The sequence below is a fragment of the Pteronotus mesoamericanus genome, unplaced genomic scaffold (assembly GCF_021234165.1).
Source record: "Pteronotus mesoamericanus isolate MK-2021 breed Mesoamerican mustached bat unplaced genomic scaffold, CSHL_Meso_final scaffold_125, whole genome shotgun sequence".
NCBI lineage: Eukaryota > Metazoa > Chordata > Mammalia > Chiroptera > Mormoopidae > Pteronotus > Pteronotus mesoamericanus.
In genome coordinates this window covers 6,621,118-6,644,539 of record NW_026555304.1, presented here as the reverse complement: position 1 = coordinate 6,644,539, position 23,422 = coordinate 6,621,118, and the positions used below count along the sequence as shown (strand labels likewise).

General features: G+C 43.3%; 1 protein-coding gene across 1 annotated transcript; it reads right to left on the bottom strand.

Annotated features, from left to right (window-relative positions):
• Positions 1-12,380: 12,380 nt before the first annotated feature.
• LOC129082259 (NUT family member 2D-like) lies at positions 12,381-18,836 on the bottom strand. The gene is made up of 7 exons (XM_054587937.1): positions 18,821-18,836; positions 16,082-16,799; positions 15,601-15,729; positions 14,985-15,124; positions 14,235-14,518; positions 13,735-13,851; positions 12,381-13,166 (listed from the first exon to the last, which is right to left on the bottom strand). The coding sequence occupies exons 1-7, from the start codon at positions 18,834-18,836 to the stop codon at positions 12,381-12,383; spliced, it is 2,190 nt and encodes a 729-aa protein (XP_054443912.1).
• Positions 18,837-23,422: the final 4,586 nt, after the last annotated feature.

The following is a 23,422-nucleotide window of genomic DNA, read 5'->3' as shown; positions in this document are numbered from 1 at the left end:
ATGACTTCATTTGACTACAGTTTAAAAACTATGTCTTCAGAAGGGAAAGAAGTTAACCACAGGCAGTTTGAAATCTCACTGAAGAGGGGAGCCTCTAAAAGTCAGCCTGACACCTTCAGGGAGCCCATGGAACCTGCCCAGAGGGCCATGGTACCATGGTCCTAGGTTGGCTGCTTTTTCCAAAAGGAATCTCACATTAATGGGGATGAGCCCACAAAGGCCTGTTTGACCTGACAAATTCCCAGCAGAGTGTGTCCTCAGGGAGCAGTGCTTTGCTGCATAGGTGTATTGCCTTGTGCATTTCAGCGCATTCACTACGTGAGGGTTCACAGGTGCCACTTTGCAGGGCAGGACAACCTCCAGGACCCTTGTACTTATGCCCAGGAGTCCAGGGCTCCCCTCCAGATCCCAGCAGATCCTGTCACTGCTGCTTCAAAGCAGACCTCAGATCTCCCCACTCTTGGCCTCAGAACTGACACCCAGATTAAAAGGGGTCTCATGAACTAAGTCCCCTATCCTGGGCAACTTCTGAACCTTGGGAAGGCCAGTGCCTGGGTGTGGAAGACCAGTGGATTCTTCATTTTTGTGTGGTGACTAGTATGTTCCAAATGTTGGCTATTCTGTCAGCTGCATCTCAGAGCACAGAGGACACATAGTGGAGCCCCTGCTTGACCCCTGGAAGACAGTGTAGGTGGCTAGTAACCTTATCTTCACGGTTGTCTGTTACCGTTAAACCCTCTTTAACACCATGTCTCCTTCTTGACCCTCCAAGCACTGCAGTGCCAGCTCTTGGTCCTCTCCGAGTCTACTCTCATCTGCCCCCAGCTCCAGTGGCCTGTTCCACATGTGACATTGATCAAGCCCTTCCTTTCCTGAAGACCTCCCTGTTCCCTCTCCCGCTTAGGAAAAATCCAGACTCTTAAGTCTGAGTCTGCCGACTTATCCTCTGACCATTTTATACTCACTTCCAGAAATGCCAACATTCCTGGTCTTCTTCAGACCCTGCATTCATTTGTGCACCTGCCCTCAGGCAGGAACACTCTTCCTTCAGCTTTCTGGAATGTTCTCTCAAATACTATGTCCTCACAGAGGACCTATATACACTTATCATCCCCTGCTCTTAAACTATGATTTTTTTGTCATTCACTGTCTCCTTGACCAAGGGTTTTGGGAGTTCTGTATAAGAAATGGAATTAAAACCAAATATATATGTATATATTTCTTATTATAAATTGCAGCATTATAGTAGCTGTCTTGTGAGGACTGCGACCTGCCTTTGCTTTGAAAACGAGAGCTGCAGAGGCTGTGGATCCAGGCTGGCACCACACCTCTCACATTGCCTAAGCTCAGATGGAAACTCTCCTGAAAACCAATATAAAGCAGAGGCTATGTGTCCATGAATATAGAGTGGCAAAAAGAAGACCCTTGTGTCTCTACATTGAGGCACCTTGCACACCTGCATCCTCTGTTAATTTCATTGAGTTGTCACAAAAACTTTGGTCATGTGGCTGTGGTTAGTTGCCCTCTTCTCATTATGTGGAGAAGCAAATGCTTTGAACACATAGGTCATCCCAGCACCACAGCTGGGGAACTGAGGAGGAGATGTTTGAGATATGGACTGCCTCACTACATCACCTCTCACTTCCACTATTTATTGTGCTGACTCTTGTGAGAACACTCAAGGGATGCATCTAACAAAACATATAAGCATGACTCAGGCTCCCTGTTCCTGTTCTTGGGGTTGAGTGTTCCTATAGAAGCCAAAATGAGAACTTTTCTAGGTTGCTTTTCCCAGTGACCTGCCAGCTTTCCCAGGAAGTGCATTATATGATCAATAGCTATTGATTAGGATTGATAATGATTCATAGCTGTCAGTCTGTTCTGGGGAAGGACTAAGACCAATTTGGGGGAATAAGAAAGTTTGACTCCACATGTAGCCAGGACAAGGGGTGAGGCAGGCCACCTGGGAGAATGTGGAGACCCCAACCTCACACACACTCCCTATAGAGAGCTTGTCCCCCCATATCAGGCCTATGCCAGGATGACCAGAAATAGGTCAGTTGCAAACGGGGGCAGGTAGAACAAGAGTTGGGCCTTGTTCTTGGTCTCCTCACAGCTTCAGGTAGATAATCTTGCCCAGGAAGTGAGACACCTACAGTGCCTGAGAACTTTCCCCCAATTCTTCCTATAGGTTCATCCCATCTTGACTTTGTCTGTCTATTTACATACAGTGCCTAAAGGCCTAATCACCTTCTCTGTCTCAGCCCTATCTGCACCATCAACTCTAATGCTTTGCTTCTCTTGGCCTCTCCCCTCCTCCACCTCACAGATTCTTCCACTGTGTCCTCTGGGGCACAGCCAGTGTTTCCCACCTCTTTTCTTCAGTCTCATTTCAGATTCAAGCCTTTCAGATAAATTTTCCCTCTTTGTTGCTGTCATCTTCCACCTCATGTTGTGCCATCAGACTGAGAGACAGACCTACTGGCAAGGACAACTAAGGGATTATGTCATTATTTCTTACTCCGCTACCTCTGTAATTGCTAACTCGAGTGTTCCTTTTTGCTAACTCAAGTGTTCACTTTCTGACCACATTCTCCCCACTTTCAATTTTCTTGTCCAAGTGTTCCTATTGAGGCTACCTTGGATATTCATGGGACTGCAGAGGGTTGATGGTCTGCCATCTTCCCTTCATTCAGCTTTTTTCACTTCCCTTTGTATGCAGCTTAGAGTCCATGCTTTTTCTTTTTAATCACATATTTTCCAATACACTGAACATCCTTAGTCTACTCTCTTTTTAGCAGACCTAATAGGCAGGCCCTCATTCCTTAACCCAAGTATTGGCATTCTCTGGAAATGAAATCTGTAAGTGAAGACAGCTGAAGCAAATTACACAGCAGCATGGATTGATATCATCATAACTGAAGAACCACAGCTTCCAAGAACATCTTGGTTATATCCCACCATGTATGTACTTGATGAAGGACCCTGTCCAGAACAGACAGGAACTTTTGCATTTCAATAAATGACAGACAACAATCCAATTGTAAAATAGACAAGACTTAAGCTTAATCTGTAACCAAGGAGAATATCCGAATGGATGATAAACATATGAACAGGTGTTTAATATAATTTTTCATCAGGGAAAGGCAAAAAACCCAGTGACTAGGATGGCATGTCTAGCAGTATGGCTGAAATAAAAAGAGGTTACTGTACCAAGTGCTAGTGAGGATGTAAAACAAGTGGATCTCTCATATGGGTAAATGAAACTACTTAGACCTACTTTGGGAAGCTCCTTGATAGTTTCTGATGAAATTAAATGCATGTGTATCCTGTAATCCAGCAACTGACTACCAATTTTTTAAGGTGTACACTTAAGAAAAAAGAGTGTACATTCACATGAAAACTTGTTTGACAATATTCACAGAAGCTTTATTAATTGTAACTAAAAACTGAAAAATCCATCAACAGGAGAATGAATAAACCAATTCACTAAATGGCATACAATGCATAAGTAAAAACTACTGAAACCCACAAAAGCAGTATGGGTTAATCTCAAAAGCATATGGAAAGCAAAGGAGGCTTAATAGAAAACAACATACACTGTATGTTTTCATTATGTTAAATTAATAACAGGCTAACTAATCAATATATGGAGTGCTTAGAATGATGATTCCTGCTGGCAGGGGATGTGGTGAATGTTGATTGGGGTGAGGTATAAGAGGACTGTCTGGGGAGATGGAAATGTCCTACAGTTTGATCTGGGTGGTAGTTACATGGGTAAAAACAATTGCTGAAATTCATGAAACTGTACTATTAGGTTTTTTACATTTTATTCCATGTAAATGAAATCTCAAAAAAATAAATCCTGGCCAGGCATATCATATTCCTGTAGTTATCTTCTACCAGCAATGAAGGAAAGCCTCTGTTGCTTAACATCCTCACCAGCACATCATATTTTCAGTTTTTTGGATTTTAGCCATTTTAATAGGTATGACAGCTGGCTTCCCCAGAGCAGTTAATCCAAGAGGTCAAGGCAGGAGTTGCCATGTCCTTTATGACCTCAGAAGTCACTTGCCATCACTTTCACACCATCACTTCTACAATACACTTTTTGTCACATAACTCAACCATAATTTATGAAGGGACCTATATATAGGTATATAGAAATGAAAAGCAGCCAGTAAGGATCATTAGAAACCATTGTCAGGGCTTGCTACCATGTCCACACAGATGGATTTTTCTTCCAGACATGGTAGATATACTGTGTTAAAATTGACTGTTTGAATACACTGGTTTCTCTTCAGATTGTATAAATCTTTTGCCTTTTACTAAAATTAACTGTTTGCTGTGAGATTTCTCTCAGTTGAATTCAAGTTCATAGGGTGTGCATTCTGGGCAATTGGCTTCAATCGACCATCTTTCTGGTTAGGTGAAAACCAAGCTTGATCTGGGTGATTCACTTCCTCAGGAAATACCAAGCCTTGGTTATGTTTTTCTAACAACTAAATACAGGTTTCTGAGGCACAGTTTTGCCTAGGATAATGTTCTGGGTCTGCAAATTGGCTGGCTAACTAAGTCTGGTGAGTGTGAAGCTAGATTCTTGGTCATCTTCTGTGTCCTAAACACTATTGTCCCCTTTCATCAGGGAGCTGTGTCACAGGTTTGGCACTAGGAAAATTCAAATTCTGAGGTCTTCGAGGTTCTATATTAATTCCTGTGAAAGACAGCCCAGGTTGCACAAACATGAACATCATCTGGCCATCCAGATGCCGTGGTGCTGATCTGAAGCAGAATAATTAACAAAGAGGGCTTTAATTTATTTTGACTTTAACTTAAAAGGGTAAGATTTTTTTTATGCTCAACCCAAGACATTTTTTATGAGAGAGAGAGGGAGAGAGAGAGAGAGAGAAAGAGAGAGAGAGAGGGAAAGGGAAGGGAAGGGAAGGGAAGTGGAGAGGAAAAGAGGAGAGATATTGGTTGGTTACCTTCTCATATGCACCCCAACCAGGAATCAAACCTGCAACCTTCCAGTCTACAGGATGATGCTCCAACCAACTGAGCCATACTGGCCAGGGCAAAAGGGTGTATTTTGATTTAGGTCATTATGTCCTTTCATTTTTGGATTTAAATTTACCAAATAATTTAATTTATGCCTGAGAACTTGACAATGTTTTCTTATATTTGGGACATTTCTAGATTTCTGAAAATTATTTGGGGGCATTTTAATTTTCTGTTTAATCTTATTGAGGACTCTTGGTGAATTATAGTGAATGACAGAGGTGGGCATTGTTGGTATAAGGGAAATGGATCAAGAAATATATGGTCATTGGTACAGCTTAGGTACAAAGTGGTCCTGGAGTTAATTTAATTAATATATTCTGAATCATCTCAGAGTTTTTTGTGGTAAAACTTTCCTGTTTCTATTATTTATTGAGGACTTTCTATCTATTTTGATGACTATAGGTCATTTTGTTAGCTCTGCCTGTCTTGATCCTCACTCACTCCTGCCAGCTCTTCACTGCCCTCCCTATGTCAGCTCATTATTGGGTTGGGAATCAGTGAGCCAACTTGACTGCAGATATACAGCATATTCTCAAAGGCATATTACTTTATCAGTAATGTTTACAATGTTTTGGTTTCCAAAAGCTGATTCCTCTTTCTTATTTCTCTGATGCCTCAGAACTCATGATGGGAAATGTGGATGACATTTATTGGGAGCCCCAGCAGAGAACCCAGAAGTATTCTGTCTCAGCATTCAGAACAACTCACATTTCCCTTTATGGAGAAAATTATAAGCCACCAAACAGTAAATCCTTTACCCCCTTAAACATCCAGCACACATTACTATATCCATCGTCACAAGTCTGCCCTCTTGTCCTCCATATTCCATGAAGAATCACTGCTACTATGAAAAGCCAACCAGAGGCCCCTCCACCCAATACCAGCAAATATTTTTGGTTCCTTCTCTTTCACGCTCTCAGTTGGATTCTTGCAGTAAAATGTGAAACAGTCTCATATTTTCCTCTTTTTTAAGAAGTTTCATTTACAGCTGACATTCAATATTATATTAGTTTCAGGTACACAGATAGCATTTTGACATTTACATAACTTAGTAGGTGATCACCTGGTTAAGTCTAGTACCCATCTGACACCACACACAGTTATTACAATATTATTGACTATATTCCCCTTGATTATTTTGTAACTGTGAATTTGTATATCTTAAACCCTCCACTTTTTTTCACCGAGCCCAGCAACCTCCATCCTCTCTGGTAACCATCAGTTTGTTCTCCATATTTATGAGTCTGTTTCTGCTTTTGTTTGTTCATTTTGTTTCCTAAATTCCACATGTAAATAAAATCATATGGTATTTGTCTTTCTCTTCCTGACTTATTTCACTTAGCATAATACCCCCTAGGCCCATCTATGTTGTAAAAAATGGTAAGATTTCATTCCTTTTTGGTGCCGAGTAATATTCCATCATATGTATGTACCACATCTTCTTTATCTAATTGTCTGTTGATGAACACTTAGGTTGCTTCCATGTCTGGGCTATTGTAAGCAATGTTGAAATGAACATAAGGATGCATAAATCTTTTTGAATTAGTGTTTTTGGTTTTTTCAAAATTTCTGGGTTAGAAGGTAGTTTTAATTTTTTTTTGAGGAACCTCCATACTGTTTTCCATAGTGGTTGCATCAATTTTCAACCCCACCAGGAGTGCACAAGGGTTCCCTTTTCTTTATACTCTTACCAACAACTGTTGGTTGTTGATTTATTGATGAAATCTATTCTGACAGGTGTGAGGTGATATCTCATTGTGGTTTTCATTTGCATCTCTCTGATTATTAATGACACCAAGCATAATTTCCTACATCTATTGGCCACCTGTATGTCCTCTTTGGACAAATGTCTATTCGGATTCCATGCTCATTTTTAAATTAAATTGTTATCTTTTCAGTGCTACATTGTATGAGTTCTTTATATATTTTGAATAGTAACCCATTTTTGGATGTATTATTGGTAAATATGTTCTCCCATTTGTTAGATAGTCTTTTCATTTTGCTGATTGTTTCCTTTGCTGTGCAAAACCTTTGTAGTTTGAAGTAGTCCCATTTGTTTTGTTTATTTGTTTCCCCAGTTAGAGGAGATATATCAAAATATTACTAAGAGCAGTGTTAAAGTGTTTACTGCTGAATCTAAAAAACAAAATAAATAAAAAGTAAAACAGGAACAAACTTGTAGAAACAAAGAACATTTTGATGGTTGCCAGATGAAAGGGTGTTGGGGAGATGGGTGAAAAAGAGGAAGGGATTAAGATGTACAAACTGCCGTTTATAAAACAGTCCTGGGGCTGTAAACTCTAGCATAGGGAATATGATCAATAATATTGTAATAACTACATATGGTGTTAGATGGGTATAAGACTTGTTGGGGTGATCACTTAGTAAGTTATATAAATGTCCAATCACTTTGTTTTAATCTGAAACTGATATAGTGTATGTCAACTGTAATTGAAAAATTAAAAAAAATATTTAAAATGATAAAGAAGTTTACTGCCCATCTTTTCTTCTAGAAGATTTATGATTTCCAGTCTTACATTGTAGTTTTTAATCCATTTTGATTTTCTTTTTGTGTATACTATAAGAAAGTGGTCATTTCGTTTTCTGCATGCATCTGTCTAATTTTCCCAGTACCATTTATTAAAGAGATTGTGTTAAACCCCTTGTGTATTCTTGCCTGTTTGCCATAGATTAATTGATCATGTATATAAGCGTAGGTTTATTTCTTGTTTCTCTATTCTGTTTCATTGATCTATGTGTCTGTTTTTATATAATACCAATATCATTCTGTTTTGGTTAAAATAGCCTTGTAGTATAGTTAGATATCAGGGAGCATGATAACAATAACTTTGTTTTTCTTTTTCTAGATTGCTCTGGCTATTCAGGACAAGGATTATTTGTTCTAGTTCTGTGAAGAATGTCATTGGTATTTTGATAGGGATTGCATTGAATCTATATATTGCTTTGGGTAGTACGGACATTTTTACAATGCTAATTCTTCCTATCCATGTGCACAAATATATGTTTCCTTTTCCTTGTATCTTCTTCAGTTTTTTTCTCTAGTGTCTTATAACTTTTGGGCAGAGGTCTTTAACCACCTTGGTTAAATTTATTTGTAGGTATTCATTTCTTTTTTATTCAATTGTAAAGGGGATTTGCAATTTTTTTCTTTTCTTTAATTAATTAATTAATTTATTTTTTCAAATACATTTGTCTCTGCCTACCCCCCACCACTTTCCCTTGCCTCCTCCCTCCTTCCCTCCCTCCCTCAACTCTTCCCCTTTGGTTTTGTCCATGAATCCTTGCTATATGTTCCTTGACTTTACCCTTCCCTTCCTTTCCCCCTGCCCCCCTCTTCCCTCTTGTTTCTGTTGGTTACTTTTCCTTTCAGTGTTGCTGGTCTTATTTTCCTTGCATCTTTGTATTGTTGGTTAGGTTCCACTTATAGGTGAGATCATATGGTATTTGGTTTTTGCCCCCTGGCTTATTTCGCTTAGCACAATGTTCTTGAGTTCCATCCATGCTGTCGTGAAGTTTAGGAGTTCTTTTTTTCTTTCTGCTGCGTAGTATTCCATTGTGTATATGTACCATAATTTTTTGATCCAATCATCTGCTACTGGGCATTTAGGTTGCTTCCAACACTTGGCTATTGTAAATTGTGCTGCTATGAACATTGAGGTGCATAGGTTCTTTGGAATTGGCGTTTTGGGATTCCTAGGGTATAGTCCCAGCAGGGGAATCACTGGATCAAAAGGGAGTTCCATTTTCAGCTTTTTGAGGACATTCCACACTGCTTTCCACAATGGCTGCACCAGTCTGCATTCCCACCAACAGTGTACTAGTGTTCCCTTTTCTCCACAGCCTCGCCAGCACCTGTTGTTTGTTGATCTGTTTATGATGGCCATTCTGACCAGTGTGAGGTGGTCCCTCATGGTGGTTTTGATCTGCATTTCTCTGATAGCTAGTGATGCTGAGCATCCTTTCAAATGTCTCTGGGCCCTCTGTATCTCTTTCTTGGAAAAGCATCTGCCCAGGCCCTTTGCCCATTTTTTGATTGGATCATTTGCCTTCTTGGAGTGAAGTCGAGTGAGTTCTTTATATATCTTGGAGATCAAACCCCTATCTGATGTATCGTTAGCGAATATATTTTCCCACAGAGTTGGCTCCCTTTTCATTGTGCTGATGTTTTCTTTAGCCATGCAGAAACTTCTTATTTTTATGAGGTCCCACTTGTTTATTCTTTCCTTTATGTCCCTTGCTTTAGGAGACATATCAGTGAAAAAATTGCTGCGTGGGATATCTGAGAGTTTCCTGCCAATGTTCTCCTTTAGGACTTTTATGGTGTTGTGACTTATATTTAAGTCCTTTATCCATCTTGAGTTTATTTTTGTGTATGGTGTCAGCTGATAATCCAATTTCAATTTTTTTGATTTTTCTATCCTGCTAATTTATTTAAAATGTTGATCACCTCTAGTAGTTTTTTTTGTGGGATCTTTAGGGTTCTCTATATAAAATATTATATTATCAGAAAATAATGAGTTTTGCTTCTTTCTTTCCAATTTGGGTGCTTTTTATTATTTTTTTTCTTGTCCAATTACAGTAACTAGTACTTCCAACACCACAATATATTGAATAAAAATGGTGAAAGGGGACATCTTTGTCTTTTTCCTGATCTTAAGAAAAATGTTTTTAGCTTTTCCTTATTGAATATGATGACAGCTATGTTTTTTTTTTAATATATGGCCTTTATTATGTTGAAGTATGTTCTTTCTATTATCACTTTACTGAGAGTTTCTTTTTTAAAATCATAAATGGATGCTGGATTTTGTTAAATGCTTTTTCTGTATCTGTGATATGATCATATGATTTCTATTCTTCATTTTATGTCATGTATCATGTTAATTGATGTGTGGATATTGGACCAATCTTGCATCCCAGCAATAAATCTTACAGTATACGATCTTTCTCATGTGTTGCTGAACTTAGTTTGCTATTATTTTGTCAAATATTTTGCATCTATGTTCATCAGGGATATTGTTTTATAATTTCCTTTTCTTAAATGTCTTTGGTTTTAGAATCAGGGTAATGCTGGCCTCATAAAATAATCTTGGGAGCCTTCTCTCCTCTTGAATTCTTTGGAACATTCGGTTCAGGACTTTTGTTTTTTGAAAGTGTTTTTATTCCTACTTTATTTAGTAGTTATGGGTCTGTTCAGATTTTCTATTTTATCTTGACCCAGTCATGGAAAAGTGTGTATTCCTAGGAATTTACCTATTTCTTCCAGATTGTCCAATGTATTGGCACATAATTGTAACATTTTCTTACAATCCTTATAGTTCTGTGGTATCAATTGTCACTTCTCTTTAATTTCTGATTTTATTTATTTGAGCTCTCTCTCTTTTTTTCTTGAGAAATCTAATTAAACGTTTATCAATTTTGTTTATCTTTTCAAAATTTCATTGACTTTTTCTATTTTTTTTAGGCTTTATTTTATTTGCACTCTGATCTTTATTACTTCCTTTCTTCTACTCATTTTGGGCTTTTTTCCCCTTCTTCTCTAGTTCCTTTAAGTGTAAAATTAGATTGTTTATTGAAATTTTTCTTGTTTCTTGAGGTAGGCCTGTATTGCTATGCATTTTCCTCTTAGAACTGTTTTGGCTGTGTCTTATAGAATTTTTTGATCCTGTGTTTTCTTTTGTATTTGCCTCAAGGTATATTTTTATTTTTCCTTGATACAGTTGTTAATCTATTTTTTTGTTTAGTAGCATATTATCTCGCCTTCCTCTGTTTGTGCGTTTTTCAGTTTTCTTTTTATAATGGATTTCTAGTTTCACACCATTGTGATTAAAGAAAATGTTTTATCGAACTTTAATCTTAAATGTATTGAAACTTGTTTTGTGGCCTAACATGTGGTCTAACTTGGAAAAATATTGCATATGCACTTGAAAAGAATGAATATTTTGCTGCTTTGGGATTAAATGCTCGAAAATATGAATTAACTCCATCTGGTCTAGTGTGTTGTTTAAGGCCATTGTTTCCTTGTTGATTTTTGTCTGGAAGATCTATCCACTGATGTCACTGGAGTGTTAAATTTCCCTACAATTACTGTATTACTGCTCATGTTTTCTTTTATGTGTGTCAATGTTTGCTTTATATATTTAGGTGCTCCTATATTGGGTGTATAAATGTTTACAAGGGTTGTATCCTTTTGTTGGGTTGATTCCCTTATCATAATGCAATATCTTTCTTTGTCTCGTGTTATAGTCTTTTTAAAGACTATTTTGTCTGATATAGAGTTCAATATACCAGCTCTTTTTTTGTTTTCTATTTGCATGAAATATTTTTCTCCCCTTTCTTTCAGTATGTGTGGTCCTTTCAATCTAAAGTGTTTCTCTTGTAGATAGCATATGTAAGGGTCTTGTTTTCTTATCCACTCAGTCACTTTATGTCTTTTGATTGGAGCATTTAAACCATTTATGTTTAAAGTGATTATTGACAGGTATGTAGTTATTGCCATTGCATAATTATATTTATGATTTTTTCTCTTATTTTATCCTCATAACATTTCTTATAATACTGATTTGGTGGTGATGAATTTTTTAAAGTTTTTCTTGTCTGGGAAGTTTTTTAAAAAATCTTTTGATTCTAAATGATAGTCTTTCTGAGTAGAGATGTCTTGGTAGAGCTGTCTTGGTAGAGCTGAGGATTTTCAAGCATTGTTATCTGACTGCTTCCAGGAGGGAGGGATAAGCTTTCTAAAGACAAGAGGTAACTCAAGTTATTCTATAAAACTGGTTAATGGTTCAGAGGGCTGAATGTCTCAAAAGAAGTTCCCCATCCCTAGGGCTCAGAGTACAAATGACAATGGAAGGCTACAGGAGGCCTCTCACCCAATTTGGTCTTGGGAGTTGGGATGATGGGATAGGTCCCTAGAGATTAGAGAGCTGTGTGTTCTCAGGGGAAATTAGAAGGGGCCCCTGTCCACCTGGACAGAGCAAGTAGATGTTCATCTGTGGATCCATAGTGCCAGTGACCTCCCACAACCATTGCTTTTGTCAAATCTCTCCGAGGAGTTCAGACCCAAGTATAGAGACAGTGGCCACCAGAGCATTTCTCAATGAAACTATCTTTATTCATAATTTGCACACAATGCCCCAAAGGGGCTGCTCCTACCCCACCAGACCCAACCCCACCCTAATGATCCTGTCCTCCCTCCCTGCTTCCCTTGTCAGTAGAATAGTCAGGATTAATCTTGAGATGAGGAGCCCATGGCTCCTCTGGCAGAGAGTTGGCAACAGGAGGCACACCCCGTTTGCTCCCTACTCGCTGCAATGCCGCTTACTACTCCTCTCTGTGACAGACTGGTCACAGTTTCTCTTTTGAGGCTGTGAAGAGCAAACCATCCCCAAAGCCAAGACTGGCTTCCCAGAAACACTGAGGTCGGATCCTGTGAGAGGGATCTTCTTAGCATGGGCTGGGCCCCCACCTGGAGCATTCCCAGACTTGGAAGCTGTAGGGGCAACTCGGCTGAGGCCTAGTGTCTGAAAGAACTGGGACTGGGCAGATCCCCGGGGTCCCCAACCTCCAGGGCAGGCAAGGCCTGAGGCAGGGACAGGACTCAGAGAGAGCCCAGAGGGCAATAGACTTTCAGGAGAGGTCCAGAGAAAGGCCAGGCTGGGGAGATCCTCCTCATTCTCTCTGGACTTGTCTCCTGGCCTGCGAGTCTCCCTAACAGGAGAGGCCTCTCTAGGAATGGAGTTATCCCTGGGTCTCAGTCCAGAGCAAGCATGCCTGTGACCCTGGGGAGGAGAGGGGGAACATTGAGCCTGGAATAGTGGGTACTCCTGATGTCTTGAAGAGACAGCAAAGGATTTGGGACTGGACAGATGGGCGTCTGCTTGACCATGCCTTTGACGGTCCTTGAAGTCAGTCTCCTGTGGGCAGGCTTTGTCACTGACCCCCAGCTGGGGGCTGTGGTCACATCTCTGGGCATCTTGGCCAGCTGCAGACCCAGAAGGACCTGAGTCCAACAGGGGCGTATGCTGACTTGGGGGTGGCTGTACACCCTCTGTCCCCTTTGAGGCCAGGAGTCGCTTCTCTACCACCTGGAAGGAAGAGAGGGCAGTGACTGGTTCTGCACAAGCAAATTAAAAGAAGAGGTGCACAGGTGATGGGACAATGGCATTGGAGGAAGGAAGGCAGGGGTGACACCATGACTTGAATCAAAAACAGACATGTAGGTCTCCTGTCTTCTTCCTGTGCCACATTTCCAGCTTTGTGGCCTTCCCTCCCCTTCTCTCCATCCTCTCCTTCCTATCACCCTCTTCTTTCTATAGTCCTCACCTTCTTCTTGTCTTGCACTGCACCCAGCCCAGGGCCGACCCTTGGGCATGCCATGCATATAGGCAAAGGTGGGCTGGACGGAGTCATGTGCATCCCTGTTCTGGGTTGTTCCCTGCCTGGTTTACCTGGGTGCCCCTCCCATGGCTCACCTGGGGTCTCCCTGCCCACAATTTACCTGGAGTCTCTCCCTCCCTTATTCACCCAGAGTCCCTCCCTCCACTGTTATATCTGCAGTCTCTCCCTCCTTTAACTCACCTGGGTCCCTTCCTCCCATGGCTCACCTGGAGGGCCCCCTCTGTCTTCTTAAGGTACCTCTGTCCCTTGGCTCACCTGGGTAGGAGTGAGTCCTTCTTCCTCCTCCAACTCCTCAGATAGGCCCAAGAGATCCAGTTGTGCTTCTGGGGAAATCAATTGTTCCATGAATTGAGGGTGAATGATCCCCTCCACCTGGGACAAAAGGAAGAGACTGTGACTACCCTTAGCAAGGAGTAACCTGTGAGTCAGCAGGACCTGGAAGAAAAGTGGAAAAGCAAAGACCCACCACATCCTCATACAAAAGGTTCATGTTTTACATAGTCATGATCATCAGCCACAGACACATGAACACATATACATAAAAGCACAAGGGCACACCCACATAAGGAAACAGCACATACCACGCACACAATGTGCACACATGTACACACAGTTTTACACTCACAACAAAGCATGCGCAAAGCTCAGGAACAAATAACAGAGTTTAATCCTATAGTCCTGGGAAGAATCCAGGTATGGGTGCTGGAGTGCCACCTTCTGGAATCTTGTACACTCCAGAACTCCAGCCAGCCCACCTTGGTGATGAAGCCTTCCTGGGAGCAAAGCTCATCAATGTATGTCAGGAGATCTGGGTCTGGGTATGTCCCATCCTCTTCCTGCTGCAACTCCTTTCTGTCCTCTTCCCATTCTTCACCTGGCTCTCTTGAGGCTAAGTGGGCTGGCCCCAGAAGCTCATCCATGATGTCCATGTACTCTTTCACGGCCTCAGGTGGGATCTCATTGGGTGCCTCGGTCTCCAGGGGCCTCTGCTGTCTGTGGGATCGCTGGGCCCTGGGTATGGTTTTCCTGGGAATGGGTGCTGGGGTAGAGTGGAGTAGATAGGGAATAGGAGGGAAAATGGGGGGGGCTAAAGCTTCCACCTCCCAGGCATGCAATGTTGAGGGCAGTGTTTGGGGGGCATTAACATGGGCATAGCTGGGTCAGAACCACCTGAAGCCATGTGACCCCATGAGAGAAGGAGGGAGAATCCAAGAGTCATGTGTGAGGACATGTGGAGCTACTGATTCTCCAAGGGCCCCCTACCATCCAGCCTGCTTCTTAGCAGACTTTATGTTGCTTTGATGTGGAGGAGGGAGATGGGTTATGACAGTTGACCATGTCCAGACCCCATGGTGAAAAGAACAGTTCAGGCCCTGGCTCTCATTGCTGTTCTGGTTGAAAGACTAAAAACCCCTTAAAGGAAATGGACCAATGTGAGGACAGTGGCTTACCCTACGCCCCTGTTGCTTTTGGCCACGGGCTCCCTTGGGAACATGTTACCATACCTGGCTGCGGGTCCACCACTGGGGCTGGAGGCCTCTGAGGATCAGGTCTTGGTGGGGCTGGAGGAGATGGGACCTGTACCCCCTTCATCAACTGCAACTTCTGAATCTGCATCTCATCCTCTGCCTCAAACTCCATGAACCTGTGGGGTGAGGGAGGCACAATCTATGCTGAGAAGGAGGCTGCCCAGAGTCCAGCAAAGGCAGCATCTAACTGAGGGATGGAGAACAAGTGTCTTGTGGCTGTCAGGGCCTGGGCCGCTGAGGAGGCAGGAGGCTGGCTGGTGAAGCATATTCCCTGCACAGCCCCTCTAGCTGGAGTCTGACCCCACCAGGCTGGGCACATTCACCCCAGCCTGTACTGAGCCTTCTTGTGGAGCCAGGGATGGGTCAAGATTAGAGGAGGGGGGAGTTCTGTGAGGAGAAAGGATTGAAAAATCCACATTCTGAAGATAAGGGAGAGGCTTCTAGAGGGGAGAAGGACCTCTGGGCTGCGGGGACCCTGTGCTGACTGAAAATGCATTTTCTAATATCCTCTCCAATGAGCACCACCACAGATGGACACTTCCCTGCAGTCAGCACCCCCTCACAGGGGTCAGGACCCAGAAACCTGACTCACTTTTCTGCCATCTCGTAATAGATCATCCGATCATAGTTGCTTTTGTGCTGCCATTCCTGCATGGCCCGCCACATTCCCTCCTCCAAGGTCATGGTGGGCTTCAGGCGGGACAGGGACCGGAGAACTGGGCTGTAATACCTCAGGGTCAGTCAAGGTCTACAGCCTGGCCTCCACCTGCCAGACCCACCCAGCTCTGTGCAGCTCATGTTCCCACCCCACATCCCAAATGAGTGCCGGCCAGTGAGGAGACATCTGTGTGTGCAAAGACAAGGCTTTCCAGCTACTGTTACTGCCGTGTATTCACACCAGCCTATGAACCTGGACTTGAGTCTGACCGCCCACTCTTACTCTATAGCTGGGACACCACCCTCAGACCTTCCTTCCTGTATCCCAGGAGAAGCCAGCTGGCATGTCCAGCCCACATTCCTCTGTTATGTGAAATCTCCAGGTGAGCCCCCTGTCCTCTGCCCAGTGCACTCACATGAGAAAGCAGGAAAGAGCTTCTGTATCAGGACTCTGGGGAAGGTGCCTCCGGGCCAGTGCCTTGAAGCTCTGCCAACGTCGGAAGTTTTTGTACACACTGTTGGGGTTACAGGAGTCGTCCGGCAAGGCCTTGGACTGGGCGGTAGCCAGGCTACCCTCGCTGGAAACCCCATGTGGCTGTGGCCCAGGGTTCACTGGGGAGGTGATAGGGGCCAGCTGGACAGCTGGTCGTGGAGTCTGGGGAGAAAGGCCAGGAAACCAGCCCCCCTTGCTGTCCTGGCTGCCCCCAAAAGCAGAGGCAGGCATAATCGTCTCCACTGCAGAGGCTTGCAAGCATAGTGGTGCAGGGCACACAGCACCGCCACAGACGGCCCCTGGAACACTCCCATTGAGGGAGGTCTGAGTCAGGACAATGGTCTGAGTCTGTGGGACCTGTGGTTGTGCCGCTTCTGACCTGACCTGAACAACAATGTTGCAAGCCCCAGTCCCAACAGGGCCATGACCAGCATTCTCTGCCACCAGAGGTGTCCTGGGCAAAGCCAACAGCACCAAGGGGTGGCCAGAGGGCAATGAAGGGGTCGTGAGGGGTGGCAGGTGCTGCTCCCAAGACGGCTGGTGTGCAGGGCCAGTGGTGGATGGGGGAAAGGGCAGTGCAATGAAAGGAGTCATGGAAGCACCAGGGTTCAAAACCACATCCGCTGCCAGCACCGCAGACGCTGTTGAGACAAAGGAAAGGGGTGAATGGAGTAGGAAAATCGGCTAACAGGACTAAGGCTCCCTGGGTCCCCTTTAGCCACTGGGGAATCAGAGCTGTGAGCCTCAACAGGTCAGGGACATTTTGATGGGGCAAACTGTAGAGTTTGCAAATGTCCTCAAGTCACTGTCATGCTCTGACCTCCTGCTGATAATTATTCCACTGGAGAGTTTGCTCCCCATTCACCAAAGCTCCCTGAACACTGTGTGCTCAGGAGAAACAGCCCCAGCCAGTGTTGACTCTGAGAGCCTTCCTGAGGATACCCTGGTATCCAACCCTGCCAGACTGAGAGGCTGTCCCCCAAGACATGGTACTGGACAGAAATCTGCTCTGTGGGAAACAACTCTAGGCAGACACACTAGTGGTAGCAACCTTCTCCAAGGTAAGTTCTAGGGACCCTAAGGTTCTTGTGAACAGGCCCCATCTCCTCCTCAATCTTCCTTTTCTCAATATAAATCACTCTCTTTCAGTCCAAGACTTGTACATCACTACAAAAACACTTGAGCAAGATTTCTCCACAAGAAAGCAGCAGGAATCCTAATGTAACCCTTGCACATACCAGCCTGGCATGCACATGTGTGTCAGAACCAATAACAGCAAACAGTTAACATGGGCCAGGTTTTGCCACTGTGGCCCCAGTGCTCAGACTAATGACCACCCTCAGGAGCTCTGTTCCCAGGAGAGGGGTTGTGAAGTATGCATTGTGTCCCTCAGATCCTGTCATTTCACAGTCAGTAATGACTGCAGAGAGTTAGAAACGGGCTGAAGAATGAGGAGCAGTGGGGCTGTCGTTAGAAGTTTATAAAAACTTCCATAGCACTGTCATGTTAGATAGTCATGGGACTGCAGTCTGTGGTCCATATCCTTCAAGCTCCCAACAATGGAAAGTGAAGACACAGTATGAACCGTATGTGAGCCAGGTATCAGTGTGACAATGTTGTCTGGAACACATCCCTATTCACAGGAACTCATGCAGACTCTGGTCCAGGAGAACAAGCTACACAACACATACCCCGAAGTACTCAGGACAGGTGTCCTTTGGACATTTAATAATGGTACAGAAGATTATCTTTCTGCTTCTGTGATACTCCCCTTGCCCCCTTTAAAAAAGAATCCACCTTCACAGGTGTTCCCCAGGAGAACCAATCATGGTCCACATCTGTCTTCCGTGCATGACTCAGTGATGTGGACTATGAGCAAACCCTCATCTCAAAGGTACAAGGCAGGGTAGAGGGTGTGCTGTGAGATGCATGATGACAGGAAGCAGGTCTGAAGAACCAAATTGTCACAGAGGGGGAATAATTCAGGACAAGTCAGGGAACTGAGCTCCATCTTGGTAGAAGTTACCCAGTGGCCCTGTCCACATGGAACCCAAGACAAGAAGCTCCCTGGGCAGAGAAGAAGTGAACTCTGAGATGGAAGAAGGGGAGAAGCTCTGAGCTGTGGCAGTTGGAGTAACCTGTAGACTTGGCCACAGAAAACCCCACTGGACAATGTTCTGGCCAGACCACCTCTTCTCACTGGTCCCATTAGCTCTACCATAGTCAGCTCTAATCCATTATAAATATATTGTGGGACAAGCTGCAGGTGCCTGAAGAATGAGACATAAGACTAGGCTTTCCCATGACCCTCCCTGTGCCACCACCGTGACACAACCCACTACTGTGTACACACGTGTGTCAAAGTGACTGTCTCCCCTCTAGAAAGAATCCGTGTGCCTGCTGCCATCCTCTCTCCACACCCAGGCATTTCCCCTGAGTCATCCTGATCCACCTCTCAGGAGCCCTGCTGTCCAGTGCTGTCATAGGTTTCCACTGGTCCCCAGCCTTCCCGGGTGATAGGTCCTTGGAGGTCCAGTGCTCTCTCCTTCCTCTACTTCAGTCCAAACTATGTTTCCCCAGTAGAAGTGTAACATTTTAATCCCAAGTTTTGAGAGATAACTTGGTCTCTAAAACCACCCCCCCCCCCACTCTACAGGCTTACCTCCTACTGAAGCCATCCCGCAGGCTCAAGCACTGACCACCACTGCCTAGTCGCCTCCACAATGAGAAAACTCAAGTCCAGGACCAGAGAGTGACCTGCTCCAACAGATGCTCAGCATCCAGTGAAGGAGGGAAGAGTTTGAATTTAAACAGCAGAATGTAGGACTCTGGACATTCTGTAGTGGGGGAGGGGCAGAGGGCAGGTGGGCCTGGGTGGGTGAGTATAGCGAGACATTCCATGGAGGGCTCTTGCACGTAGGCAAGAACCAGAAGTTTCTCTCAAATTTTAAGTGGCACATAGTTGGTGTGTACCTCTTTAGGCAATTAATGCATTGTTTTTAAAAATTCACAGTACAAAGGTTTTATTGATGTGCTCTTTATTTCAGTTCTTCCTCCATCGACCTAGTTTGTGGTCCCTCATCCTACTTCCACATGTTAATGCAGCTTAACACCCTAAGATCCTGGCTTTACTATGTGTTAAAATTCTACTACACATGAGATGGATGTGCACGTTGAGATAAAACCAGAATTCTCTCCACCATGTCTATCCCCCATTCACAAAACCTGTACCCACCTAAATCCTAGTTTGTCAGTCTGAGCTTGGAAGCCCTGCTCACTGGATTCCAGATTTCCTGTCCGTATCATATACACTTGCTCTTTGCAATCTACTCTCATCATTGCACGTGGTCCCATCTGCATGAGAATCATGGTCGCACCCCTTAGAAAACTTGTTTGATTCTTATTTTCGCATTGTGCATAAATGTCAGTTTATCACTGTCAAAATGACCTGAAGAAGGATTTGCGTTTTGTGAAAGGAGAGAATTGTTAGAAAATTAATCAAGGGAGATAAAGGGTGACAACTTTGGAGGATTGCAACCAAATTTCTTGAGAGTCAATCTTCACTTTGTGCTGTACCAGCAGAATTACTACTGATGGTAGGGTGGTGGGGAAGAGAAGAGAGGTTTAGAACTGCTCCATGTTGTTCATATTCATTAAAATCAACCCCCATTGGCACTTAAGAAGTTTATTGCTACCTGCAAGGAAAAATTGACTCAAAAGATGAGGTGAGAACCATTCAAGCAAAACCAGGGTAGATCTTATTTACAAAACTACAATGGGGATTGAAACTTGAAGATATTTCTTAGGAGTTGAGCTTTTATCATGCATGCAACCTTAAGTGATTTTCAACCAACAACTTCATATTAGAGGTATAGTGAAGCAAAATATTGTACTCAGTCACTCACTTATGAAACACAAGTTTCCTTGTTTCCTTCCTTCAGAGAATCAAGTATTTACAAGAATCTCACTCATGGCTCTGACAGGATTTGAATGAGTCTTCTTGGGGCCAGTGATATAAAAATTGCACTGGGGAATATTATCTGGTTCCAGTGCTGCAATCATTTTTGTACTCCATCAAAGTCCGGACCCTAGAACTAGACACAGTCAGATTAGCTCAAATGTAATCTGGGAGGACTGGTCATGGAAGCGGGTAGTGAATAGTGCTTTGGGTCCTGGTCTCTGAGAATTCCTGCAGAAATATCAAAGGAGGGCACTTAGTGTTGAGAAGAGGGATCTTTGGGTATGGATCATAGGATTCAGAAGACAACTGATCTTTGCCCATCATGTAGCATTGGAGGGATTGCAAGGTACCATATTTGTGCCTTGTGTAGTTTTCAGTCTGTGCACTTGGATAAGTTTAGTGTACTTAGATGTGAGGGGTCTTCACAGCTATCCTGTGGAGTGAGAAATGCTCTGCTCTTACAAAAGACCAGAAAGAGGATCTGATGATTTCAGTTTCTTTGGCAAGTATTACAAACTCAAGTCAGTAAGCTGAATTGCTACTATATATATATATATATATATATATATATATATAGTTTTATTCCCAACTGAAATTCTGCAATGTAATACAAAAAAGGAGGGAGGGGAGGGTGAAATTGCTACCACGCTTCCTGCTATGTCAGTGGAACCTGGCCTTGACAGTCATGTCTTGATCAATGTTACAACAACCACCTTGCAACAGAAGCATCTGCGAATCAACATTTATTGAAAAACCTCCACGAACTAAAGAAATACACCAATAAAAATATTCTAGCACAGTAAATGCGTTTGGAGAGACTCTAGGAATGTAGTCAGGTCAAAGTATCTCTCAGAGCGTTCCAGGTCTAAATTTCTTTGCCAGCATTGTTTAATGGAACATCCAGACTTGCTAGGAGAAAGAATCCACTATTTTTAGGAACCACGGAAATGCGGTCCGAAGGGCATGAAGGTACTTGCCCTAATTTGAGGATATGTGTTTTTGGTAGACTTCCCAAAACTCTTTCACGAGGGTAAACTAAGTGCATGGATTGCACGTTTGCAATTTTAAAATCATTAAGTGCTCACTTCATAGGGTGCTGGTTTGAAGGAAGGAGGGTCACCGAGGTTCCCGAGGAGGAACACCTGCCCAAGAAGCTTCACAGGGATTCCCCCCCATCCACCGTTTCTTCCTCTCCCGCAGGGACAGCTCGCGCGGCTCCCGGGGTACCTCGCCCCAGGACGTCTCACGCCAGCACGCACGAGCGTGCCCACGGGGGCCGGGCTCGGTCCTGCAACGGCTCCCAGCATCCGTTGCGGCGGTTGACTGTGGAAGGCGTGCGTGCGCTAGCCAGGCGGTCCTAACAGCTGTGCACGTTGTGCACGGGGCCTGGCATGGCGGCCTCCAGAGTCCGTTATGTAAACAAGGAGGTAAGGGATGTGGCATTCTTCACCCCTCAGGTGTCATAGCTCGTTACTGTTGTAAACGCTGTGGGCTGTTAGTTCCGCGGTCTGTGTCCATGCTCCCATACAGTTCACTTCTGGGGTGTTTATACCAGGGAATTGGCGCCACTCTCAACTGGTTGCAGTAGGAGGTGCTGGTCAGTTATTGCCGGCCTGCAGTGGGGTCTAGTAACATGTGTACGCTGTTAAACTCGGAGTCTCCCGCATTATGAGCTTGGAGTTGGGGGCGGGGGGCGTTCTCCCAAAATTTGAAAATCATTCTGCCATTCAGCAAGAAGTAACTCAAGTCAATGAGGTGAATGACTTTGCTGAATCTAATAGTAATTAATGAAGTATGTTGTCAAATCATGGAATTGCAAGCAAAGATGGGGTTTGTACGTATTTAATTAGTTGGTGGGAATCTGATATATGTATTCAAATGTGTGGGTTGGTTTTGTCTGTGGGTATTTGTGATTAACAGGAGGTCATGCCTGTGTTTCTGTGAAAGTGTTCAGACTGTGCGTTGTATTTTGAGGGTGTTGAGCTGTATTGTATGGTGGTTAGGTGTTTGTAATTTGGTGTTTGGGGGATATTTACTTCTACCCACCCTTGAATTTGGGGATTTCACTAATGGCCAGTTTGGAAGGATTATCTGCATATGCAAAAAGTCCTTGTTCATGAGCTTGGCTGTGTGATCTTTTTGTTTTGTATTTGGGGACTGTGGAAGGATCATTGTGTATTCAGGGCATGTTGTATGGTTATGTGTATTTCTTTCTAGGATTTTGCAGGTGCTCTCTATGCCTGTTACAGTGTATAGAAGGCAAGTCTGAGACTATTTTATAGGACTGGTCGATGTTGCATATGCAGGTGTGGCGTGGTGTTTGTATGATTTGATGTGGTGTTTGTTAGCTTCGTTATTCTGCGAGACAAAAGAGTTCATTGTCTTTGAGAATTTGGGAGTATGGAGTTATGTATTGAAGGTAATGTGACACTATATGTGTGTTTGGGACAGAGGGTATAGAGTGGTATATTTGCATATTTTAGTGTACTGGGGAACTGTGGGTATATTTGGGGCTTGCAGAGTTGAGTTTGGGTGTGCATTTCAAAGTCCATGTCCATGGTTGTTTGGAGGAATATTTGTTGGAGCTATGTGTTAATATTTTTCGGTAGGGGGCTATTAAGGCTGCCTATTTTGGGAAGTGAGTATGTGTGTATTTGATGGAGAGATGGGTTTCTTTGTTTATACAAGGGAGTGGAAGAACTGTATTTATATGTATTGGAGGTGTGTGATATGGGTATTAGTATTTGTTGATGTTAGAGCTGACTCTTTAGCTAGGGATAATTTGGTGTTTGGAAGTTGTTTCATACATGGTTTGCTGGAGATATTTCTCTGTGTCTTGCACCTGGTCTGTGTGTATATCTATCACCAGTTGCATGAATTATCAAAGTTTGCTCATAGGGTATATGGGGTTGTTAGGGGTATTTAAAATGTATTTCTTTGGAAAATACTAGAGTTTGTTAGTAGGTAGTAAAAAATGGTCTGTCTGTATAGTCAGGGTGATGGGAGAAAAAATATATGTAGGTATGTACACACACATACACACATATATAGTCCTTTTGTTATATATTGAGGGGAGAGGTGATGAGGTTGTATTCTGGAGAGAGGTGGCATAAAGTATAGTTTTTGAGAGATCTCTATGTTCAGAGGGTTGAGTATATTTGTGTGTGTGTGTACATGCACACATGCATAAGTGTGAGAGAATTGTCCATGTATATTAATGAGAGTTAAGGGATTATCATTGTTTTTGTGTTTTGAGTGTATCTTTCTGAGTGTGGGAGGTATATATATTCATGAGTGGTTTGC